Genomic DNA, 16,750 nt, shown 5'->3' with positions numbered 1-16,750 from the left:
GTTTGCAACTGAATTGCACACTTGCACTGGGTCTGTTGGTGTATACCAGAGGCAGCTGCTTTGTGCTGCTGTACCACACCACACACAACACAACCCCAGTGAGCATGCATGTGTCCCCTGTACTCACAGTTTCACAGTTCAAACATCGGGTTTCATTGGTGAGCGTTCCCTGAAAAATCTCATGGACCCATGTGAGCTCCGGCTTGCTGTTCTCAGCAGGCTCATTCATGTTGCCATTTTTTAATTTTCCATTCTGCTTCTCCTGCTTCTTCTCTTCCTGCAGGATGTCAGCGATGGTGTTCAGCAGGTAATTTAAAAACTCGTGGGCATCCTGCTGCATGTAGTTATCAAAGAGATCTGGAAGGCAGAGGACCAACATTCCAATGTGCTTCACCAGGAGCGAACACACCCAGCTTGACAGGCCCCACGTGGATGTGTGGAAAGGGTGGGCACAGAACAGAGACAGCCCACAGTTCCCACAGGGAGGTCTCCAAAGCACTTTTGCTCACTTCCATCTTGTGCCACCCACCAAGATCTAACTTGCAGTGACTCCCTAGATCTGTATGTCTAAGACACCAGCCCAACTTGTATTGGAAGACATTCCCTGCTAAGTGCGGAGACTGAATAGCGTGTGACCACCAATGCTCACTGTTCATTGGGTCATTCACCCCAAGCAACTGGGACCTCTTGTCCAGGATGGCAATAAGCCCCAGATCAGCCTGGAAGCAGCTTGAATGGAACAGATGAGAGATAAGAAGGCGGTGTGCGTGGGTCCCATCTCACTGTTCTGATACCAACATCCAGCTGCCGTTGCCCCCCAGCAGACATACGGGACACCTGAAGACTGCCCACGGCCAACCACTGCCAGGCTCTGCTTCCTCCCCTGCTCAACTCAATGAAATAACACACACTGAACACTCTAAGTCTGTGGGAGTAAGGATCAACCTAAGATAAGACACATTTCCAGAGTCATAAAATCACTACCAACGTAGGGGCCAGCACTGCGCACAGCAAGGTGAGCCACTGCCTGCATCTCAGCATACTGCGTGAACGCAGGTTCAAGTCCTGCTACTCCACTTGGGAAAGTCATGGAAGATGGTTCAAATGCTTGGGTTCCTGCCACATGGGAGATGCAGAGACAGTCTGACTCCAGAGGCCAGCACTGCGGCTTAGCAAGTTAAGCTGCTGCCTTCAGGGCTAATGTGCCATGGGCATCAGTTTGAATCTAGGCTGTTCCACTTCTAATATAGTTCCCTACTAATGCACCTGGGAAAGCAGTAGAAGATTGCCCAAGTGCTTGGGCCCCTGCACTCACGTGGGAAACCTGGATGAAGCTCCTGGCTTCAAACTGGCCCAGCCCCTGCCGTTGTAGCATTTGGGGCGTGAATCAATGGCTGGCAGATCTCTCTTTCTCTGTCACTGTGCCTTTTAAATGAATAAATTGATTTTTCAAATTACTAGCGCCAAACTTCTGAAATATACATTCCCACTTTCTACTCCCACTTTCCCAACAGACATAAAACCAAGTGACAGCAAAGCCTGTTTATTACATCAGGATATCAAGCTGACGACCTTCTGGGATGGGGCCATCCAGCCTGCAAAGTCACCCGGTCTGGCCCGGCCAAGGCAACAGCAGGCAGGCCTCAATGCAACCAAGTCAAGAGCGGGCCAACTGCTAAGATGACAATGTCCCATGGCCCGCTAGTTATAAATATCCTCACGGCCTTGGGCACAGAGAAGGCAAATAAAAAGCCGGATGTGATATTTCCAAACCCACAGGAGCTGTGTTTAGACATTAAGGCTTATTTTGGTCATACATGACCAAGTTATAAGATAGCCTTGCTTTATATCAGTCTATCCATTCTGGCCTTGGCAATTTCTCCTCCCACAATGACCTGACCTGAGTGTGGCAAAGCGTTCTCAGGACCATAGATCTGAACGTTTAAACAATACTTTGAGCCTGGATTTATGCATTCTGGATTGAGAAGAAGAAATTCTCTTTTCTTTAAAAGAGCTGCTTGAGAGACAGGCGTTTGTCACAGCAGTCAGGACATTACATGGGATAGCCCCATCCAATTGATCACCCACACTCTCCCTTTTTAAAGAAAGGCAGCTATGGGTCCCAGGACGCACTCTACCGCCAACTGTTCCTGCCTGCCAGCCCGATGCCCGTTCCGCCCACTCGTCTGCCAGCTGATGCCCGTCCTGCCTGCCCCTGCCTGCCTGCCCGATTCCCATTCTGCCCATTCCTACCTGCCAGCCTGATGTCCGCAACTGTCTGCCAGTCTGATGCCCGTTCCACCCATCCCTGTCAGCCCGATGCCCGTTCCGCCCGCCCGTCTGCCAGCTGATGCCCATTCTGCCTGTCCCTGTCTGCCAGTCCAGTGCCCGTTCTGTCCGTCCCTGCCTGCCTGCCTGATGTCCACAACTGTCTGCCAGTCTGATGCCCGTTCCACCCATCCCTGCCTGTCAGCCCGATGCCCATTCTGCCTGTCCCTGTCTGCCAGCCCGGTGCCCATTCTGCCCATCCCTGCCTGCCAGCCCGATGCCCATTCTGCCCATTCCTACCTGACTGCCTGATGTCCGCAACTGTCTGCCAGTCTGATGCCCGTTCCACCCATCCCTGCCTGTCAGCCCAATGCCTGTTCTGCCCATCCCTGCCTGTCAGCCGAGGCCCATTCCGCCCGTCCCTACCTGCCAGCCGAGGCACATTCCGCCCGTCCCTGTCTGCCAGTCCGATGCCCATTCCGCCCGTCCCTGTCTGCCAGTCCGATGCCCATTCCGCCCGTCCCTGCCTGTCAGCCGAGGCCCATTCCGCCCGTCCCTACCTGCCAGCCAATGCCCATTCCGCCCGTCCCTGTCTGCCAGTCCGATGCCCATTCCCCTTGTTCTGCTCCACAACTCACCATTCTCCTTCCTCAGCCTGGAGATGAACTTCTTCGGGGGGATGACGCCCACCTTCTTCTTCTGCGTGGCGATGCTGTGGAACAGGTCCGTCAGGCACGTCAGCAAATTTTCCTTCTTTTTCTGCTGGGCCTTATACGCCAGCACATTCTCCCGGAACGGGCGGCAGAAGTACAACGCCTGCAGCACGGAGTTACAGTAGCATGTGTTCCCAAACTGCGGAAGGACAATGGGGTGCGTGTCACTGCTGGGGACAAAAGCCACCGCCAGCTGGCACTTGTGGGGGAGGGAGCCAGTGGCCTCCAGGGTCCCAGAGTGCTCACCGTGTAAGACAGCTACTGAACTCCTCTAATCACCACCAACATGGAAAGGGATAGCTGTGTGCAGCAATTTGGCCAGCCAGGGCTTCAGGAGCCTGCACTCAACCACCACCCTAAAATATTCAGTAGGCCGTTCCAGGACTACAGGATGCACAGGTTTTCGACGGTGCACATGCCGAGAAGCACGGCAACATCCTACGCCATCGTGCTATGTCCACACTGCGGATCTGCCCGCCGTCAGCCACTCGGAAGCCGAGGGGTCAGCGAGCAAGGGATCAGAGCATTTACGTCGACCAGCCCTTACTTTACTCGGGAAAGCAAAAGCAAGGAGTGATGCTGGCCACTTCACTCCACGTGGCCTACAGCTGCTCTACTCTATTAGGACATATATTATGTTAACACCCTGCAAATCAGAGTGAACCTTCCTACTTAATCATACTTAAGGGCAAAAAAGCTACATCTAGAAAATAAAACTACCTACAGTGCCAGGGGCCACGGACGGCTTGGGAAGCTCTCTCCCAGGGGCTCAGGGGCCACCATGCCTGCCCTCGAGTCACCATGTTCGTGTCTGTGGCTGTGGAGAAGTGTCAACTCTGACGGCGTGGGCCCTCACAGGTGAGGCCTGCCCTGTGGTGTGTCAGACCAAGCGGCCACCCGCAGCAAGATGGCCCAGATGCTAGGGTCCCTGCATCTATGTAGGAAACCCGGAAGAAGCTCCAGGCTCCTGGCTTTAGATCAGCTCTGGCCACTGCAGCCATTTGGCGAGTGAACCAGCAGAGAGAAGAACTGTCTCCCTCTTTCAAGGTAACTTTGCCTTTCAAATTAAAAAAAAAAAAAACCCTTAAAGAAAAAAAGCATTCCCAGGCGCGCCATGGAGACATTCTGAGAAACTGAAATAGTACATGACATCTTCTCAAGCCTGCTGCTGGCTGTGTGCCGGGCACCCAAGGAGACAGCTGCTGTGCCACCCCCACCGCAACACTCCCGCACCCCCAGGCCAGAACGCTTCCTGCTTCTCAATCTCCTTTGGCACGGCTCAGACACAACCATGCCACGGGAATCGAGCTGGCACTCTGACGGGCCCATCAAGCAAGCTGCTAACAATCACCGCTCTCAAGATCCTGCCCCGGGGGGGACACACTTCCCTTCCTTCTCTCCCTCCTCGGCCCGCTGTGTCTTTTCTAAAGCCAGGCAGAGCTCCCGTGGCTAGAAGTAACCATGTCCGCGGAGCCAGCCAGAGGTCTGTGCACCACAGCTGAAACAGGTGCACTAACCCGAGACATGGGCACTGCATGCCAGGGCTTCCACCGTCCTCCTCCCACACTCTGCTCCTACAACTGTCTCTCCCCTTTGCCCAGACACCCTTCAGCAGCGCTTGACCTTGACCCAGAAGACAATTCCCAGGAATGCAAAGGAACCCGTGTTGGCTCAGACCCACTGCATTCCACCTCAGGCTGGGTCTCAGCACGGGCTCTCATCCACTGTCACTCTAGGAGGACAGCGAGGCTCAGAGGGCAAACCTCTCACCCTACATCACCCAGCAAGGGGCAACACAGGCAACCCCAACTTGCAGACACTGTCCCGCCTTCCCTGAGAGAAGCCACTGCTTACAGTTCAGGGCAGTGACCCCAAAACAGCGGGCATTTAGGAACCAACACCCACTGCCCCTCCAAGCCTCTGCCCAAGATGCTCCCCCATCGGGTTCCACACACTCCACCCTGCCATAGAAGGGGCTGGGGGAACCCAGGAAGCCCAGACCCACTCAGGACCAGGAGAATGGGCCGGGAACTGACTGTGAGCTACCACTGATCCCAGGGAGGACACAGCCGGGCAGCCCCGTTACCCACTCCTCAGAGATCTACAAAGGGGACAAAACAAAAGCTTTGTGCACAAACCAAACCATTCCAGTGCCACGGGTGGAGAACCACACTGACCCAGGCATGCAGTTTAAATCCATTCTAGGCCAACCCATAATTTGAAAATCTGATTAAATCCAATCTTTTAGGACCTGACACGATAGCCTAGTGGCTAAAGTCCTCGCCTTACATGTACCGGGATCCCATATAGGTGCCAGTTCATGTCCTGGATGCTCCACTTCCCATCCAGCTCCCTGCTTGTGGCCTGGGAGAGCAGTCAAGGACGGCCCAAAGCCTTGGGACTCTGCACCCATGTGGGAGACCTGGAAGAAGCTCCTGGCTCTTGGCTTTGGATCAGCTCAGCTCCAGCCGTTACGGCCACTTGAGGAGTGAAGCAGAAGGCGAGAGATCCTTCTCTCTGTCTCCTTGTCTCCACAGGTCTGACTTTCTGACAAAAATAAACAATTCCACCCCTTCCTTCAACACTGGCCACCTGTGCTATGAGCATGAAGAATTATCTCAACACTGGCAACACTGGGGGCAGGCGTTTCCACACACCAAGGGGGACTGCCTCCTGGGACACCGCTGCCCACATCAGAGCTGCCCCAGCAAGTCCTCATTCCCCTACTTCAAACCAGCTTCCTGCTCACACATCCTGGGCAGCAGCAAAGGATGACTCAACTGCTTGGGTCCCTGCCACCCACATCTCCCGGAGAACGCAAAGCCTGCTCCAGCCCAGGTGTTTGTGGCCATTTGGGGAGCAAACCAGCACATGGAATCGCTCGCCCTCTCTCCCTTTCAAGTAGGACACCAGAATCCAATAATGGGCACAGGTTTAAGACCCAGCTCTTCCATTTCTGATCCAGCTCCCTGCTAATGTCACTTGGAAGGCAGCAGAGGATGGCCCAAGCACATGGGCTTCTGCACCCACATGGAAGACCCAGAAGAAGCTCCTGGCTCATAGCTTCAGATTAACTCGGCTCAGACTGTCGCGATCAACTGGGCAGTGAGCCAGTGGATGGAAGAGCTCTTTCTCACCCCCTCTCTCTCTAATGCTTTCAAGTAAAATAAATAAATCTTAAAAAAAAAAAGAAAGAAAGCTGAGCAATGCTAGATGAAAGTGATACAGCTTAAATACTCACGTTGACCAATCCGAAGTAGTGTTCATTGATGGGAAACTGCTCTGGACCAATGTCTTTTTCCAGAGCAGAGGCATTGGTGCCCTGAAAGAGAAAAACAACACAAGTTCTGCCCCACGTGGGATCGACAAGAAAGCACTACCACATTGGAGCGAATCCAATGGACCATCCCAGCAGCTCCCAGGGGATGCTGACGCTGGAAGAAAAAGTGCCAGCAGCAAACTGGGATACCGGCCCTGTCCCCTCCCTCATCTGGCTTACTCATTCCCACACCCTGCCCACCCATCCTACTTGGCCTCAATGGCCTTCTGGTAGGGAAGGAGACTGGGTAAGCAAATAAGCAAGGCAGCACAGAGCATGCCTGATGCAAAAGGGCCACTGCCAACAGCTGCACCTGCTACAGGACATCTGCTGCTGATGGACACCTGTGCGAGATGCAGCTTCAGCTAGCGAAGCCAGCCGCAGCCTGCCAAGCTAACAGCCACTGGGTCCTCAGACTGCACGCCATGGCCTGTGATACTCAGGCCTATACGACCATCCTGTGAGCTAGGTGCTGCTACCATCCCCCCACTCGGCAGAGAAGGGACTCAGGCTCAAGAGATTCAACAACAGATGCCCCCAGGGGCACAGTAAGTGCATGGCACGGTCAGCCCATGAATTCTTGACAGCCAGTCTTGGGAGCTGCAAGCCTACTCATATACCACACACAGCACTGTGATCAGATGAACCATGGCCACACAGTGCAGTGACACAGAAGGACCATGCCACATAAGCTGGGGCCACTGGACAGCCACAGCCACAGACACCCAGGACCGTGTAACTGGACGGCCATGGCCACACAGGACAAGACCATCAGAAACCATGGCCTTGTGGAACGCAGAACGCTACGTGGAGCAATGTTACGGGACAAACCATCACCTGAGCCCCACTCAAGGGCCTGGATGGTCTGCTGGGATGAGGACCACTGACGAAAGCTTGGTCCAATAAAGCAAACCCAGTCATCCCTGGTTCTCAGTGGGGGATTAGGTCAGGACACCACAGACACCAAATCCGACAATGTGCAAGGTCTCTCTGTAAACAGCACAGCAGGGAAGCAGGTGTTGTGGCACAGCAAGTTAGGCACCACTTGTGATGCCAGCATCCCATGGGAATACCAATTCAAGTCCCAGCAGCTCCACTTCCAACCCAGCTCCCTGCTGATGCACGTGGGAGAGCAGCAGAGGACGGTCTAACTGTGCGGGTCTCTAACCCAAACAAAAGAACAGCGTTCCTGGCTTTGCCCAGCACAATCCCAGCCATTGTGGCCATGTCAGAATGAACAGAAAGATATCTCTCTCTCTCTCTAACTCTGGCTTCCGAACAAATAACTGAAATGACAAATAGCCTACCCACATTCCCTCAGTTTAATTTAAACCATCACTGGGTTACTTCCAACAACTAACAGAACACAAATGCTTCACTGGATCGTTTCAGGAAACCATGACCAGGCAAAAGGTCCACGCACATTCAGCCAGGGACCACGTTCAGTCACAGACCACGACCAGCCAGGGACCATGCTCAAACAGGCACCACATCCAACCAGGGACCACGTTCAACCAGGCACACATTCAGCCACGGACCACGTTCAGTCACAGACCACAACCAGCCAGGGACCATGCTCAAACAGGCACCACATCCAACCAGGGACCACATTCAACCAGGCACACATTCAGCCACGGACCACGTTCAGTCTGAAACCGTTCTCTTCTTGTGTATTTTCAACCCAAGGGTAGGTAAGGCCCCGATGTGGAGCACAGGGACACGAGGCTGCAAGGCTAGAGCGCAGGTGGGCTGCCACTCTGTGCGTGCCCACTTCTCCCACTCCCAAGCCACCACGAAGACTCACGGCTCCCAGAAGCTCCAAGAGACAGGTGTTACAAAAAGAAAGAGGCCTACATTTTATCAAACAGGAATCTGCCACTACGACTTATTCCTGAGTCATACCATGAGCCCCTCCTTACACAGCTTAAAAAAAAAGTATGCTGAGAACCAGCAAAGATGCCACTTGTCACCAAGGATACGTGAAATGCAAATAACACAACATTCTGCAGAAGGAGCTACAGCAGAAAGGGCATCCTGCACAGGCCCTGGCTTCCCAGGTCGGCCCAGCTGCATTCCTCTGGGTCCCCTGAGGCTTGGAGGTCAAGGGTGAGGAGCACCAACAACCCCACTCCTCCCAGAGTGTACTACACACAATGCTGTGCTACATCAAACCACAGCAAGATCCCATGGTGTGGCCCAGAATCACACAAAATACAGTTAACCTCTCACTCATCAATCCACGTACATAATGTGCATTAAATCTGCCCACAGCCTTTTTCAAGCAAAATTAAATACATGGCTTAGAGCCCAGAAGAAATGTCAGATACAGAAATAGGGCCCACCAGAAACAGAGTCTGTGAAACCATCCCTGATGAGGAGTAAGCCATTCCAATGCTTTCTTCCACCTTTCTCAGGGACTCCCCATCTGGGGGTCTCAGGCAAGACTAGGGGCAGGGAGGGAAAGTGACAACACAGGGACAGCAACCCAGGACAAACGCCCAGAGCCACAGGCAGGTGGTGGGGAGCACCAGGCATTGGCTAAAGGGTGCTGACCGCCACCTGTACCCTCCATGGGCCTGACTCCCCGCTGAGCCCACAGCACCCCTCGTGCCCTCACACCACCCAGGGCAGGGTCTGGAAGCTCTAGAGAAGCGAGCTGGGCGGCCATTCTGGTTGCTGCTTCCAGAACACCACACCTTCACTTTCTGGTCAGAACACACGCCTAGGCAGTGCCTGGGCTCCTGGGGCAGGAAGGAGCCAGCTCAGGCTTACCTGGGGAGACTGAGTAAAGCAAAGGCCAAAGCTCTCGCACAGTCCCGGCCCATGTCCCGGGTCCAGCCCTCACCTCCATCAGCCAGTAGACCAGCTAACTGGAGAAGCAGCTACCTGGGGAAGCCACAGAAAGACAAGCCAGCCCACACAGCTAAGAGGGCAGCTCTAACAGCCCGTCAAGAAGACACAAGCTTAGAAAACCTCCACGTAGCGTTCTGAGTAGATGAGATGTCACTTTGAAGCTTTGCGTACAGACGTGTAAAGGCCTCCACACACAGCCAACCCAGCAGCCTTCTCCATTCCCCCACACCCCAAGCCCTGGCCCACCAGCCTCCAAGTCTTCCTCCGCCCGCCGCCTCTATCCAATCCACCACTCGGGACGGAGCCGGCCGCCGTGGCCAGCAGTGATGCTCCCTGACCTGGGACCATGCTGCCTTACAGGGCAAAGGGGACTTTACTTCTCCTGTTGGGAGAAGACTCACCTGGATTCTCTGAGCAGGCCCAGCACACAGAGGAGCCATGTGGGCTAGAAACAGCAGGCAGCATAGAGCCGGAGGGAGTGGCCTGGCACCCAGGAGCTGGATAGGCTTGGGAACACTCTCCCTGTGGAGCATCAGCAAGTGCACAACCCTGTGGACACCTTGACTCTGACTTCTGACCTCCATGACCATGAGATAACACATGCACCCTTCTGAGCTACTAAGTCTCCGGTACTTTTCTTACCGCAGCAACAGGGAACTCCCCCTGCCCCGCCCCAAACTGCACTCCCCAGGCACAGCAGCCTGGATCGGCTGTTACTAAGACCGCATCTGGCCTGCTCAGTGGCCAGCATGCAGCAGGCCCACCACACCTCAGGACAAATGCACAGAGACGGGGCAGCCAGGGCCATCGGGGCAGCCAGGGCCATCCGCACCTTGCCCAAGACCTGGAGCCCTGCGCTCTCCTGGCACCATAGCCGGGACCCTCCACTTACCCACTCTCCCTTCCCTTGTGTGGACACATGCTGCAGGAATCAGTTTCCATGGATACAAAATGTCACTGATACTGACACATGAACCAAACACTGGCTTCACACACCAGCATCTTCCAGTGATGACTGGAATCTCTGCATCTTTAACAGATTCTGGGAAGCAATGCTACATGTGAATGTCTGTGTGACGGAAGGACACAGTCAAGGTGGGGAATGAGATGGTGACAATGGTGGTGACGGCGGTGGGAAGGTGGTGATCGTGGCGGTGATGGTGACGGTAGTGGTGGTAGTGGTGGTGATCGTGGTGGTGATGGTGACGGCGGTGGGAAGGTGGTGATCGTGGCGGTGATGGTGACGGTAGTGGTGGTAGTGGTGGTGATCATGGCGGTGATGGTGACGGTGGTGGGAAGGTGGTGATCGTGGTGGTGATCGTGGTGGTGATGGTGACGGTAGTGGTGGTGATCGTGGTGGTGATCGTGGCGGTGATGGTGACGGTAGTGGTGGTGATCGTGGTGGTGGCGGTAGTGGTGGTGATCGTGGTGGTGATCGTGGCAGTGATGGTGACGGTAGTGGTGGTAGTGGTGGTGGATCGTGGTGGTGATGGTGACGGTGGTGGGAAGGTGGTGATCGTGGCGGTGATGGTGACGGTAGTGGTGGGAAGGTGGTGATCGTGGTGGTGATCGTGGTGGTGATGGTGACGGTAGTGGTGGTGATCATGGTGGTGATCGTGGCGGTGATGGTGACGGTAGTGGTGGTGATCGTGGTGGTGGCGGTAGTGGTGGTGATCGTGGTGGTGATCGTGGCAGTGATGGTGACGGTAGTGGTGGTGATCGTGGTGGTGGCGGTAGTGGTGGTGATCGTGGTGGTGATGATTTTGGTGGTAAGTGGTGGTGGTGATGACAACGGCAACAAATACTGAAGAATTGATTTAAGCAAAATCAGCCAAAACTTATCCTCCAGTCCTGTAGAACTACTTTAGGTAATCTGTTGTACAAATACAAAAGTACTTCAAAATGTTCATAGAAAAAAAGAAAAAAATGAATTAAAATATAAGATGGCAAGTGCATTGTGGCACCACATGTCAACTGCCACACACAGCCCGCAGCACCATACCCTACACTGGAGCCCTGAGTCCCGCTTCAGAGCCAGCTTCCTGCTAACACGCCTGGGAGGCAGACACAAGCCCAGCTCTGTGGACCCCTGCTACCCACACAGGAGACCAACCATTACATACCACTGACAACAGACCAGTGAGCAAAAGATCCCTCACTCCTCTTTCTTCTCTCTCTTGTTCTCTCTCTCTCTCCCTCCTTCTCTCTCTCTCTCTACCTTTCCAATAAATAAATCTTTTCTTTAAATAATACAAAAGTGAGCTTTTGGTGCAGAAATATCTGAAACCCACGCCAGCTTCTTTCATGACATATATTTTCCACAAACACTTTGAAGGTCCCTGGTACACAGAGCAGTGGAAAAATAGCTACTGTAACAAAGAACCAGTGAACAGAAGTGACTCCCACAGCGCAAGGGCTTCCCTCGCTCCTAGAAGTTTCAAGGCAGCTGGCCCCGGGTGGAGGCTCTGCCGTGTTGGGGAGCACACTCCCCGACTTTGCTGCTCCAACATCCACAAGCGTCAGCTCCCAGCTGGGCAACCAAGACACTGTCAGCTGGTGCTCCCAGACCACTCCCGAGAGGAGCAGGGCCGAAAGGGAAGAGCTACCCCTCTCTCTCCAAGGATGCTCCTGGACGCAAACCCGTCACTTCAGCTCCCCACCCACAGGCCAGGACCCAATGCACTCACATAGCCACAGTCCACTTTAAGGGAGTCCAGCAGAGGGGCCACTCCCCGAGCACCCATGACCAGTTACGGGTCCTCTTCCACTCTCATGAAAAATGCATGCTGAGGGCCATCCAGTCACCTCTCAGAGGCCTCGCTGCAACATTGATAGTGGAAAAGAACTGGAAATAGCCTGAACTGGTTAAATTGTTACGGCTAGCCATGACACGGAATGCCATGTGTCTTCTCTCTCTCTCTTTCTCTTGCTCGCTCTGTCTCTGTCTCTTTCTCATTTTAAAATGCATTTATTTGAAAGACAGCTCGGGGGGGGGGGGGAATTTTATCTTTCTGGTTCATTCCTTAAATGGCCGTAACAGCTGAGGCCAGGCTGAAGCCAGGAATCAGGAGCCTCATCCAGGTCTCCCAGGAGATGCAGGGGCCCAAGCTCTCCGGCCACCTTCCACTGCCTCCCCAGGCCCAGTCCCGGGGAGCTTGATCAGAGTCAGAGCATCCAGAAGCCGATACTCACGAGGAATGCAGGGTAGGATGGGCAGGAGCTCCGCTGGGTGTACCACCCCAGGCTCCCGGGCTGAGCCCTCCAGTCCCCCTCCTCCCGTCCATACACAAGGACCATCATGTCCACTTCCTCAGCACATTAGCAGGAAGCTGGCTCTGAGGCCAGGACTCAATCAGGGATCCAGTATGGGACGTGGGTGTTGCAGGCTGTGTGTGGCAGTTTAACATGCTGTAACGCAATGCCATCACCAACAATGCTGTTCTACAGGTGTGCTATGAGAATCCGTCCGCACACAGAGATAAGCAAAAGGCTGGCACAGGTTACAATATGGAAAGGAAAACATTGGAAACGCCAGTCGGTCCACAGCCTCAGAGCCCTGCTCTGTGTCCAGCACAAGCCCCTGCTGAGGAACATGGCCACCATCCACACCTCAGTGGGCATCCCTGGAAGAACGCTGATACACTGCAAGTAACCATCCCAGGGACGGTGGAGGCACCGGGACAGGAGGACTCAGCCAAGGAACTCAGTCCTCTCAACTCTGATCTTACCCTGCGAGAATAGTAATTATGTATTAAACATGTCAGACACTTCATACAAATGAAGGAAATGAATGCCCAGCAGGGCAGGTACTGAAGACCAGCAACAACCCCCGCGCTGGCACTATTTCCTCCCGGTACAAATCTGCATTAAACTTCAGCCACCAGCCTGCCGGCACCCTGGTCAGGCTGCAGGTGTCCAGGCTGCCTACCGCTCTGCACGGCAGGGAACAAGAAGCAAGACCAGGCTACCATCAGCACTACACCAATGGCCAAGCAAGTGACAGGCCCAGCAGCCTGCCTGCTACTGCATCCAGCATGACACAAAAAGCATAGGGGAGGCAGTGAAAGACAGCTGCCACTCGGCCAGAGGCAAAGCCAAGAGCATCCTGGGGGTGCGGCCCAGATCTGGAGGGCTGCTGGGCTGCTGCTTCCACTGGCAAAATGGGGTAACCTTGGGGAGACCCTGCAGCTGACCTGGCTAAGTTCCAGCAAGAGCCCACAATGTCAGCTCTTCCAAGCACCTGTGCAGGTCCAGGGCGCCCCCAAAACACAGGACAAACAACAAGTGGGGGGAAGACAGCTCACAAACGCATGAGACAGGCACAGAAGGGGGCGACGCGGAAGGCAAACAAGGCACCAGCCCTGCCTTCATGACAGACAGACCTAGCCCGTGACGGGGACGGGGGCGCAATCCACACAGCATTACCATGCAGGGGACCTGGAACACACAGAGCCCAGGAAGGGTTCCGGGGGGCAGCCAGACCACAACACAGGTGCCAAACCAAGCCCAGAGGAAGAACTTCGAGGGCTAAATTGCCCCAGGGAAACTGGCCATGCGCATTGTGGCCCACGCAGCGTGTGTCCAGTGTGGGCAGGGCAGTAAAGCGGTGAGGACCCCTCACCCCTTGCACAGAGAACATGGCACGGGCGGCCAGCAGCGAGCGGGGCTGTGAGGCCACGGCTATGAGACTCGGCTCTGAAGCCTCCTCTCTTAGCAAAAGTATTTTCAGAGAACAGAGTGTGCGGGCCACAACTCCCAGGCGTCTGATACCGTCCTGAGAGATGCCTGCCGCCAGAAGACCTGAGAAGGGTTCTGGAGGGTCTGAGGCTGTCGCCTAAGGGGCAATGCGCACCAAGTGGCTGTGTCTACTCATTGCTCCAAAGACATGACCTGCATTCCAAACATTTGAGCACTATCACCTTAGGAGGTAGATACCACCGAGGTCCCCATTAAAGATACAAAGATTGAGACACAAAGAAAGGAATTTCCTTTATTCCTGTTTACACAGCTCTTAAGTGGTGGAACAGGTCTGAGCTCACGTCCCAGGGTGTGTGTCCCCAGCACAATTCTGGCCAGATGTCCTCAGAAACAGAGGAATGGAACAGGCAGGCCACCAAGTCAGGGGCAGCAACGGACCACCCAGCTGGTAGGGCAGTGTTCTGGGCCCAGGACACAGAGCCTGCTCTGTGGGATCCCCCAGCACCCGGCAGCCGCTCCAAGCAAATGCAAAGTTGAGGCTAGCAGTAGGGGACAAATAGAAAACAGATTGTTTGTCAAAACCATTTCAAATGCAATTAGTCTGGTCAAATATGAAAAGGAAATAACCCTAAATTTTAAAAGGCAAAAAGAGAAAATACTGACAAAAAGGGAAAAAAAAAAAGAAACTAAAGGGCCCCGCGCCCTGGCGCAGCAAGTTAAATAAGCCTCGGCCTGTGGCGCAGGCGTCCCACACAGTCAGCTCAAGTCCAGGTGCTCCACTCTCCCGGCCCTGTTCTGGCCTGGGCAAACAGCGCAGCAAGGCCCAAGCCCCTGGGCTCCAGAACCCACCCGGAGGCCCAGAGGAGCTTCCTGGTTCCTGCCTTTGAATCAGCTCCACTCAGCTCTGGCCACTGAACCATCCGGGAATTGAACCAGTGGGTGGAGGATTTCTTTGTCTCTTTTTTCTCAGTAAACTGTCTTTCAAATACAAATAAATAAATCTTTAATGGAGAGATAGCTAGATAGATAGATAGATAATAGGAATAGTGCGATAGCTTAATGGTTAAAGTCCTCGCCTTGAATGCCCGGGATCCCATAGGGTCCCATAGGGTCCCATAGGGTGCCGGTTCTAATCCCGGCAGCTCCACTTCCCATCCAGCTCCCTGCTTGTGGCCTGGGACGGCCCAAAGATCTTCCTCTCTGTATCTCCTCCTCTATATATATCTGCCTTTCCAATAAAAATAAATAAATCTTTTTTAAAAATACACAAATAATAGGAAGAAACCAAGTAGACCACTCTACACCTAACCCCAGGATGAGGCACATATCTCCACTTTCCCTAACTCTCAAATTCCTGGAAAGACATTCAAAATAAGAGGGGACATCAAAAAGGCTGTAGAAAGATGACATCAAAAGAAGATTTCAGGGCCCAGCGCCGTGGCCTAGCGGCTAAAGTCCTCGCCTTGAGTACACCGGGATCCCATATGGGCGCCGGTTCTAATCCCAGCAGCTCCACTTCCCATCCAGCTCTGACTTTGCAATAAAAAAACGAAATAAATCTTTAAAAAAAAAAGAAGAAGAAGAGCTCACTTTGGTGCAAAAAATTAATACATTTCCATGACTTTTTTTTAAAGACTTACCTATGTGAAAGGCAGATTCAGACAGACAAATTATCCATCTACTGGTTAATGACCACCACAGCCAGGAGGTTGCCAAGCTCAAACCAGGAGCCCAGCACCTCATGTGGATCTCCCATCGGGTGCAGTGACCCAAGCACTTGGGCCATCTGCTGCTTCCCGGTGCCTTAGCAGGGCGCCGATGGACAGCAGAGCCCCAGGACTTAAACTGACACTCTGATCCAGGGTGCAGACATCGCAACAAGCAGCTTAACCCACTGTGCCACAACATCCCCCTGGAGTCCTCATTTCAGACCACAGCTGGGAGACAGGATCTCCTTGTGAACATTTTCAGTGACCCCCAAGCTGCGATGAAGGGACAGAGCAGAAGACCAGTACTGTCACCATCATACCCCAGGCACAGACCCAGGGTGGACACAGCCTTGGGTTCGGCACAGAGAGCAGACAGCTTTCTGGGGAGCCTCCTAGTAACACTGGATGGAAGCCCCCGGCAGGACATTCACCTATGGAATCCCTCTGCACGGGCAAGGGAGACCAGGCTGGCAGAGGCAGAGGGAACTGTCAAGGCCCCATGCTGGCAAGAGGCACAAGTCAGCGGTGGAGCTGCCATCTCTCTCTCCAGCCCCCATGAGGAGGCAGCGAGGGGGGTCTGCGCTGTGCACCCCGGCACCTGTCACATCCATGCCTCAGGCCAGGCTGCAAAAAAACCTCCGTGTGACTTCACTTCGGGTCTGGGACAGCTGACTGACTGAGACCGCACATTGCCATGGGAACAGTCAAGAGGGTGCTTCGGCGGCCTCCACGTGGTTAGAGCAAACACATGGAGCCCCTGTAGCAAGGGAAAACTTCAGCACACACACAGAACGGGGGAGAGAGAGCAGGCAAGCGGGAGTTGGTGATGCCCAGCTCCAGTCCTTACCGACGCATGACGCACAAGATGGCTCCCACACGACAGACGCGGCAGCATGCCCAGGCCCCTGCCAGCAGCCAGTGTGGGTGTCTGGGGGGTGACCGAGCAGAAGGGAGGCCTCTGTGCCTCTCCTCTGTGACAGGGCAGAAGGAGAGGTGAGGCCCCACGGCCTCCCACTTCAGTGGGCCACAAGCAAGAGCCTCACTCCAAACCTATGTTCCCTAAAGCCACGGATGCCTCCAGGGGGACAGCTGGGCGCTCCCACTCTGCTCCCAGATTCACGTCATGCTGCGGAGGGCGTGAGGGCCCACGCAAGACAAGGGGACAGAGGCAGCTCTGCAGGGGTCCTGTC

The 16,750-nt window shown here is 54.3% G+C and overlaps 1 protein-coding gene across 2 annotated transcripts in view; it reads right to left on the bottom strand.

Moving 5' to 3' along the window:
- The window catches only part of USP46 (ubiquitin specific peptidase 46), a 51,029-nt gene that overhangs the window by 20,304 nt on the left and 13,975 nt on the right, over window positions 1-16,750 (bottom strand). For both annotated transcript variants that reach the window (XM_058667316.1, XM_058667315.1), the window contains exons 2-4: window positions 6,223-6,303; window positions 2,907-3,120; window positions 128-357 (exon numbers count right to left, since the gene is read on the bottom strand). In XM_058667316.1, the coding sequence (XP_058523299.1) occupies window positions 128-357; window positions 2,907-3,120; window positions 6,223-6,303 (525 nt within the window). The remainder of the gene's footprint in view (window positions 1-127; window positions 358-2,906; window positions 3,121-6,222; window positions 6,304-16,750) is intronic.

The sequence above is a fragment of the Ochotona princeps genome, chromosome 7 (assembly GCF_030435755.1).
Source record: "Ochotona princeps isolate mOchPri1 chromosome 7, mOchPri1.hap1, whole genome shotgun sequence".
In the NCBI taxonomy this organism is placed as follows: Eukaryota; Metazoa; Chordata; class Mammalia; order Lagomorpha; family Ochotonidae; genus Ochotona; species Ochotona princeps.
This window is presented reverse-complemented; position numbering and strand designations above follow the sequence as displayed.